At 42.5% G+C, this 9312-nt stretch overlaps 1 protein-coding gene across 2 annotated transcripts in view; it reads right to left on the bottom strand.

Moving 5' to 3' along the window:
• LOC106560269 (platelet-derived growth factor receptor alpha) overlaps positions 1–3293 on the bottom strand; it is a 24354-nt gene extending 21061 nt beyond the window's left edge. Inside the window, exons 1-3 of one of the 2 annotated variants that reach the window (XM_014122983.2) lie at positions 3019–3293; positions 249–327; positions 1–68 (exon numbers count right to left, since the gene is read on the bottom strand). The exon at positions 1–68 is cut by the window's left edge and continues 220 nt beyond it. In XM_014122983.2, the coding sequence (XP_013978458.1) occupies positions 1–68; positions 249–306 (126 nt within the window). In that variant the 5' untranslated portion in view covers positions 307–327; positions 3019–3293. The remainder of the gene's footprint in view (positions 69–248; positions 328–3018) is intronic. The other variant, XM_014122984.2, reaches the window with a different exon arrangement.
• Positions 3294–9312: the final 6019 nt, after the last annotated feature.

The raw sequence follows: 9312 nt of genomic DNA, 5'->3' as shown, positions 1-9312 counted from the left end.
GGAGAGCGGCTCGAGAACAAACTCATCTTCAGTTGATACAATGGTCGGTGTGGCCAGCCCGCGGGTAACTAATGGAGAACACAAGTTCACTGAATGTCGATAGTGTTTTCAATACAAAACATTGGACAGGTTTGTAACAGTGATAAAAACACATGTCGAAAGGAAAAGGCGATTTAGGTGCGCTGGAAGATTATTTTCAGGTTATAAGAACCAAGAAACATTTTTACTTACTTAAATTAGTTTCTTACCTGATAACAACCCAAACAAGAAAACCCCAATGATGAGACATGTCTTCATTTCATCCATGGTCACGGATGGTTAATTCTGCTGGAAGAGTTTAAATACTTACACGTCAGACATGGTTCCACCAGATGTTGCAAAAACAACACTAGTGTCTGTCTAAGCTTAGAGAAAATGCGTTGATTTATGGGAGAAGATACCCCTGTCTCCACTACCTAAGCCTTTTGGAAAACATTGCAATTGAATCAATTAAAATCAATAGAGGGACTTTTACAGCTCCAGCACAGCAGTAAAACTGACTGGCTCTATACTGTCTCCAACTATAGCCTACTGTGGCACACCAGGTCTTGTAAAGCGCACATTGAGTAATCTTGTTGAGCAGGGATGATGATTGCACTGGTTTGGTCTCAGAAGATGTTTATAAAAACGTTGGACATGGTTGAATCAGCAAAGTGGCGCAAACGTCTATTTTTTTGCCAAGAAGAGCTGGAATTCAATTTAGGCTCTGAAGTCACTAGGGGGCGACATAGTTCACTTTCGCATGCATCAAGCAGTCATCTGTGGGCTGTAACTTCTTTCTCCAGCAGGAAAGTTACATTATTGTTTGTCATTTCGCCGGAAATGGAATAGCCTATTTCTGTGGCAATGGCCAGGTATAGGCCTAGACTACAAACATGCCAACTGTATTAGTCTACTGTATAAGCCTATAGAGCTATAGGAATTGTGCGGTCTAGCAGCATCAATCAACACAAATTGTAAGTACTACAAAAGTTAAGTAGAATCGAAACAGAATTTCAGGTTTGATTCTGATGTTTCAGTTAATAAATATGTTTGCATCTTGACTTATTCACTGCAACATCAAATCTAGACATGGCTACCATAGGCTTGTAAACCAAGCAACTCGTCCCAACTAACTTTTTAGGCTGTTAAAGAACTCGTCCATCCAGGTTTAATCGTGCTTGCTGTCATGGTCTGTGGTCAACAGACATTCCTCTGGTACGAGCGTTATCTCTTTGTCTGGTGCGCGGGACCCTGGATTCCATCAACGCACGAGCCGAGAGAGACGCAACTCCAAACACAGGCGCGCTCAACTCTGAAACGTTTATATACCTACCAGTTTTACTCTAATCTATTCAATAGAAACACTTAGTTTAAACCTAATTTGTGACTATAGGATAATTATTTTACATTTTCTTCTAATTGTTATCTCCCATTGGCTCGATTAAAATACATTATTTTTTATCCATAATCAAAATCCCTTTTGTCTCAAAACGTTTGCTGCTACTTTTAACAGTGTAGGCCTAAGTGATTCATTTGAGGTAGTCAGCTCTATCTCACCCGGGACTGGCTAATTATCCCTGGCAAACCAAACACAGGGTTAGAGAGGGACTATAATTAAGAGACCCCTCTCTGAAGAGAAGTCTGTATGACAAATATTCGCGTGGGAATCCTGATACACTTTGACACGTTTGCGCATATTTTCTATTCCAGCCGAGTGTGCAAATTTAGGGCTTGTCAGTCTTCTCCTTTTCTCGCCCCAACAAAACACTACAGTCCCAGCAAATGTGCAGCCTGCCAAAAGCCCCCTTCTGCTGGGCTTGACACTTTGGAGCAACAGCTGAGAGATGGTTGATCAGCTCTCTGTCCTCCACAGACACTTAAACTGTTAAATTCAATCCCCCATGTGCAGAATTGATTTCCATGGGAATATAGCAGAGAGATGTCTAAATATAGCATTTTGAAATGAAGAGGATGGTAGGGGCATTGGGGCAAGCAATAGCCTACACTCGAAAATGTCCAAGGCAGTGAGTATCACTGATGGAAAACTTCAAAATGGGTATCTAACTTGACTGTTACATTCGTGCAGCGCGCAACTCTATTCTATTGCAATCTTAACAAATATGCATACATATTTTGTTCATGTTATATTGGCCAGCATTAAATTGTAGGCTAATTATGAAGAATTATCTTGGGGGCAAATGTAGGCTATTTGCATTTTGTTTTCTGGTGCACTGAAATTACATCCATCCAGGAATGGGTTCCACTCTATAGGCTACTATACTTTTTTTTGTGGGTAAAAAAAATACCCTTCTTTCTACTTTTGAATTCCGTTCGGCTACAGCTTGCGTCCAATCTCAGAAAGCAAATGGCAAGGCACAATATTCCATTTAATTCCACACATTCCAAGCGCAATAACGAAAACAACTTGAAATCCAATTTCCAATGTGTTTTCCATTAGATATCAAGGCAGGCAGCAGCATCCCACAATGGACCCTCAGTCCTAGAGGTGACACCTCCAGCTGTGAGGCCGAAATTGAGCGCTTTTATCCAGCCGAGTCAGCGACATCTCTCCGCTTGGCATCCGGAGGTGAGACCATATGTTTCATGGAAAACTGAATCCCGTTCAAAGCATAATTCATTATGCATAACGCATAGCCTGCAAACGAATGCATCTTCAAAGTTTCAAGGAGTTTGCTGGAACGTTTCCTCGTAGCGAAATTAGGCTAATGAAAGCCCCCCAAAGTGTGATGGATGGATCAAATCAGATTAATAATTTCTTCTCGGTTAAAGTTTTCACAATATGGTGCTATCCTAATAAGAAGCTAGGCTGTTTCGTGAATATTCACTAAGGAGGACAAATTGAACTAGCCTAAAAGTGTCCAGTTGGATAACCTTTTTATTTTTTCAGATTTGAAATTCTCTCAATTGATAGCCTTATTGAGAAAATAACAGTTAGCAAAAACAAAAAATATTTGCTCATTTGTTTTAAATACAAACCTCTTATATTCCCTTGGATTATGTGTCTTGATTTTAAATCCCAATAGAATGAAATCAGGAGCGTAAAAGCGCTCCGGTCGGCTCAGTGAAGGCTCCTCTACTCAATTGTGTTGCAGTGGTAGTAATCCTATGGCCACGGTCCTTCACTGTGAGAGCTAGCATATGTGCGCCCCTCCGTCTGCGTCCACGGCCGCGCTCACAATGCGCTTGAGCTACAGCGACCAGTAATTGATTCAATGTTACAGCCCATCCTTCCCCCCAAAAACTAATCATCTGGCTCAAAGTAAATAACTCTCAGGAAATGACCCCCCTCTCCTCCCCTACAGGAGGCTCCAGCTCTGGGGTTCCTTTCAAAATAAGAGTCCTGTTTTCTCAGTGAGACTGGAGCTGGACTCTGCTGGGCAATGATGTAGGAAAGAGGTACGAGAAATACATATGCACAACAATCCGGTGTCGAGCGTATTTTCGAAGAAAAGCAAACGATATAACTTATCGAGCGACATTGACGGATGTTTTCAAATAGATAAATACATTTCACCATTCCGCAAATACGCGAAGGTAACATTAATTAAAATGTACAAACAAACATGTTGTTTAATGAGTTATTAAGATATAATGTATTTGCCTTCTTATAAATAGACTATTGTTCGTATACACATATAATTATATGGTAACAATAATTGAATGGAGTTTTGTTCGAACGTTAGTGCTCAGTTCATTAGCACTTTTCAAAACCTGAAACTTGCTAACATGAACGTCCAAGCCTCCATTTCCCACAGGGGGCGCTCCAACACCAGACACTACACACACAACTCAACTCTCTCTTCCTCTCTCAAGTCAACCACATATTGACTTCATTATATTCTCCAAGAGGGAGGGATTTCCAGTTATTCTTATTTTTTGGGCAATTTCTTATGAAGATAAACGGAGAAATGTTCGTTATGTTTTTTGTTTGTTGCCCGTTTGGCACACTGTTTCCTCTGTTGTTTGCCGACTCTGTGGAGGTGTTTTGTGACCCCAGCCCCCTCCCCCGGTCCTGAGGCTGGTATAATAGCTGGGATAAAGGGTCATTATGAATTACCTATCTCACTGCACTCAGGGATGTGGAGCCAAGTCAGCCGACCAGGCCGGTTTTCATGGAGTGGAGCCCCGGGGCTGACCACCCCCAACCCCTCTCTCAGCGGCACTTCCAGCGGTGCCCGGCCGGTCCCGCAGCGCTCCCCTTGCAGAGAAACACATCTCTCCAGCCGCTCAGCGCGATTACTTCCACATGTTCCCTCAGCCGAAGCGCGCAAAAGAACAGTATACCTTGTTCTCCAAACCAAAAAAATCCAATTTTAGTGCCTCAAACTGGTAGAGTTCCTTACTGAAGTCTCTCCTCTTATTTTACCCTCCACAACAACACAGTCATAACGCCAGTCCATTACAATAGTACACGTATTTACTTAAAGTTAATTGTTTTTTTTTAAATTGTGATTTGTAGTAAGCCTCGACATAGTGGGCTATAAAAAAAACTGTTCCAATGCATTGGTGCAAAATCAGTTGTATACCTATTAGGGTTAGTGTGTAGCCAATTTCTTTTAGACATTTTCCAACTCTGTATAAGGTCATGCAAGCTGGCAATGTGGACGTCAAAAGGACGTTGTTTGTGATAACTGGCTCATCTAAGGCACTTTCCAAGTTTCTCGTGTTAAATCATTTCTATCACATTGCGCGCTTGTAAACAAGTACAATGGCGTTTTGTGGATGTGATATGATTCCACATCTTTAAACATAGTGGAATGTAATCTATGGCACAAATGCGCAACCAAGAGTGACTGTTGAGTATAAATCAAATCAAAGCAAATTGTATTTGTCACATGCGCCGAATACAATAGGTGTAGACCTTACTGTGAATTGCTTACATACAAGCCCTTAACCAACAATGCAGTTCAAGAAATAGAGTTAAGAAAATGTTTACTAAATAAACTAAAGTAAAACAATTAAATATAAAAGTAACACAAGAAAATTACATAACAATAACGAGGCTATATACAGGGTCAATTTGCGGGGGTACAGGTTACTCGAGGTAATTTGTACATGTAGGTAGGGGTAAAGTGACTATGCATAGAAAGTGACTATAGACTATGCATATAGCACACATGTATACGTGCACACACACACACACACACACACACACACACATTTCCTAGCATTACTTAATACATCATTAGGCCTATTACAATCCAGAAATATAATTCATGAATTGTGTATCCCAGTTACGAACTGTTGATCAGGATGGCCACATTTATTGACTGCCAATAAGAAAATGATGACCTGTGGAAATGACATACTTCTACTTAGAAGCAAACATCCACAAGGGGGCATTCAAATGTTTATGGTTTCAACTGGAGGATGTTTGATATATGAGCCCAAACAGTGTTTTTTCCCAGACCGGTTTATTGTTTAAACCCAGCATCAGTCAAAATGAAGTAGTTTCAGTAGCCTATAATAAGCCCATAGAAATGAATAAGAATAGGCTATCTATGGTTACGCCACTGTTCCTGCTTTTCTACTGTAACATTGTTACACTAGTGCACCCATGTGTTATACTAGGGAAATTGTGTTTCCGTAGCTATAAGGCTGACAATGAGGACTTGTGAAGAGAAAAATCAACAAACTCTGCATAATCAACAAAGTTGCTTTGTGAGAAGGTGTTAAAGTTCACAGACAGCCACTGTTATGTAAATAAGTGCTGAAAAGTACCAGTGACCTGGCTTTGGCCCCGTGAGAGCAGATCCACCGGAGCCATGGCCCGACAACGCCTCGATCACACCTACAAAGTCATTGCGTAACGGTACACCAGAAGTACATTCATTTCCAATGGAACTCTGCATTTGCCTTGCAGAATCGCATTGCAGAGGCAGTTGTAGTGCGTTCTGTATGGTGCATACATTGAATAAATCAAATCAAACTATTTGTCACATGCACCGAAGACTACAGGTGTAGACCTTACAGTGAAATGCTTACTTACAACTGCATTGTTGGGTTAGGGCTTGTAAGGAAAATAAGAGTTAACAAAATGTTTACTAAATAAACGAAAGTAAAAAATAAATTTAAAAAAGTAACAATAAAATAACAATAACGAGGCTATATATAAAGGGTGTACCGGTACGGAGTCAATGTGTGGGGGTACAGGTTAGTCGAGGTAATTGAGGTAATATGCACATGTAGGTAGGGGTAAAGTGATTATGCATAGATAAAAAAAACAGTGAGTATGAGCAGCGTAAATAAAAGGGGGGGGGGGGTCAATGCAAATATGGCTTTTATGGCTTGTGGGTAGACGCTGTTAAGGAGCTTTTTGGCACTAGACTTGGCGCTCTGGTACCGCTTCCTGTGCAGTAGCAGAGAGAACAGTCTATGACTAAGGTGGCTGGAGTCTTTGGCAATATTTAGGGCCTTCTCGGACTCCACCTGGTATAGAGATTCAGGATGGCAGGAAGCTTTGCCCCAGTGATGTACTGGGCCATACGCACTACCCTCTGTAGTGCCTTGCGGTTGGATGCCGAGCAGTTGCCATACCAAGCGGTGAAGCAACCAGTCAGGATGCTCTCGATGGTGCAGCCATATAACTGTAGTCCATGATCATCTTCTTTGTCTTGATTACATTGAGGGAGAGGTTGTTGTCCTGGCACCACACTGCCAGGTCTCTGACCTTCTCCCTATAGGCTGTCTCATCGTTGTCGGTGATCAGGCCTACCACCGTTGTGTCATCGGCAAACTTAATGATGGTGTTGGAGTCGTGCTTGGCCACGCAGTCGTGGGTGAACAGGGAGAACAGGAGGGGATCATTGAGGGGCCCCTGTGTTAAGGATCAGCGTGGCAGATGTGCTGTTGCCTGCACCTGGGGGTGGCCTGTCAGGAAGTCCAGGATCCAGTTGCAGAGGGAGGTGTTTAGTCCCAGGGTCCTTAGCTTAGTGATGAGCTTCGAGGGCACTATGGTGTTGAATGCTGAGCTGTAATTAATGAACAGCATTCTCATGTAGGTTTTCCTTTTGTTCAGGTGGGAAAGGGCACTGTGGAGTGCAATAGAGATTGTGTGATCTGTTGGGGCGGGCTGTATGCAAGCTTGAGTGAGTCTAGGGTTTCTGGGATAATGGTGTTGATGGTGTTGATGTGAGCCATGCCCAGTCATTCAAAGACCTTCCTGGCTACAGACGTGAGAGCTGCGGGTCGGTAGTCATTTAGGCAGGTTACCTTGGTATTCTTGGGCACAGGAACTATGGTGTTCTGCTTGAACCATGTTGGTATTACAGACTCGGTCAGGGACAGGTTAAAAATGTCAGGGAAGACACTTGCCAGTTGGTCAGCGCATGCTCTGAGTACACATCCTGGTAATCCATCTGGCCCTGCGGCCTTGTCAATGTTTACCTGCTTAAAGGTCTTACTCACATTGGCTACAGAGAGAGTGATCACATATTCGTCCGGAACAGCTGGTGCTCTCATTCATGCTTCAGTGTTGCTTGCCTTGAAGCGCACATAGAAGTAATTTAGCTCGTCTGAAAGGCTTGTCACTGGGCAGCTCGCGGCTGGGCTTTCCTTTGTAGTCTGTAATAGTTTGCAAGCCCTGCCACATCCGACGAGTGTTAGAGCCAGTGTAGTAAGATTAAATCTTAGTCCTGTATTAATGCTTTGCCTGTTTGATGGTTCGTCGAAGAGCATAGTGGGATTTCTTATAAACGCTCCTTGAAAGCGGCAGCTCTACCTTTAAGCTCAGTGCGGATGTTGCCTGTAATCCATGGCTTCTGTTTGGGGTTTGTACGTACAGTCACTGTGGGGACGACATCATCGATGCACTTATTGATGAAGCCGGTGACTGATCAGATGAATCCTGGAACATATTCCAGTCTGTGCTAGCAAAAAAAGTCTGGTAGCTTTGCATATTGAGCGAGTCACTGGTACTTCCTGCTTTAGTTTTTGCTTGTTAGCAGGAGTCAGGAGGATATAATTATGGTCAGATTTGCCAATTGGAGGGTATCAAATTGTATGCGGAGAATGCTTGACAGAAATGGTACCAGAAATGGTAGCGTAAATCCTCGATCATACCTACAGTGTCATTGCACAAAATGGTAAGCAGCATCATCTGGATTTGTGTGCAACAAAAGTTCAACATTCACCTTCTGCTACCATTTCTGTCAAGCCTTCTATGCATACAATTTGATGCATACATTCAATAGCAGCGTTCCATTGAAAATGTATGTACTTTTGGTGTACCAAAATGCAATGACGCTGTCGATGTGATAGAGGCGTAAGACTCGGGTGCCGGCCTGTGTAGATGAAAACAGAAATGTCTGAGCCTTTTGGGTAAAACACCGGAAATGAACCAACCTATAGAAATGCACCATGGTGAGACTTCCAAACAGCAGTTTAAGAGAGCTCTCCAAGTTCCAAACAGACTGCATTACCATGCTGACCACACCACTCGCGTCGTGTGTGCGAGCGTAGCAAAATAAATGTACACATACATGTTATTCAATCATTGCACCCACACTGCTCACTCGCCTCAGCGAGCGCTAAAATAGAAATAGGTTATATTTCTGACACTCAATGTGCTGCAAGTTTGGCCTCTCCCATCCCCTCATTGGTTTTTAGGAGCATATACCCACATGCCATCTCCTCATTGGTGTTTAGGAGCACATACCCACGTGGGTGATTGAAAGATTAACCGACGTCCACACTCCAGTCGGTTGTAGTAATGCACCTTAAAGTTGGTTGCCAACCGCCATATAAAGTCCAAAGAAGTAAAAAAAGAAGCCTGAGGAAGGAGGAGAGATGATGAGAAAGGAATTTGGTTTTCCTGTTTTATCTGTGGATTAATTGTCAGAGTAGAGGACCTTGTGCATTTCAGGTAAATAACAACCCAATGTTTATATTCCAGGACAAATTAGCTAACAACAGCAAGCTAGCTAGCTAAATTTCCATAAATGTTAAATGCTTTTCGACCTGTCCTCAAATTAATATAATTGGTTCAGAGTTTGTTTTGATATTTCAACCTGCGTGTCCTGATTGTGTCTGGTGTGGGGGTACAAAATCAACATGTGTGCGATGGAGCACGCAGGCGCACGGTTTGGTCAGCATGATAGGCTATACGAAGAAAAAAAACATTGTTTTATACACAAAAGTATGTGGACATCCCTTCAAATTAGTGGATTCAGCTATTTCACCCTCCCCTTTGCTGACAGGTGTATAAAGTAGCACACAACCATGCAATCTCCATAGACAAACATTGGCTGCAGAATGGCCTGTACTGAAGAG

Source organism: Salmo salar, chromosome ssa10 (genome assembly GCF_905237065.1).
Source record: "Salmo salar chromosome ssa10, Ssal_v3.1, whole genome shotgun sequence".
Lineage (NCBI taxonomy): Eukaryota > Metazoa > Chordata > Actinopteri > Salmoniformes > Salmonidae > Salmo > Salmo salar.
This window is presented reverse-complemented; position numbering and strand designations above follow the sequence as displayed.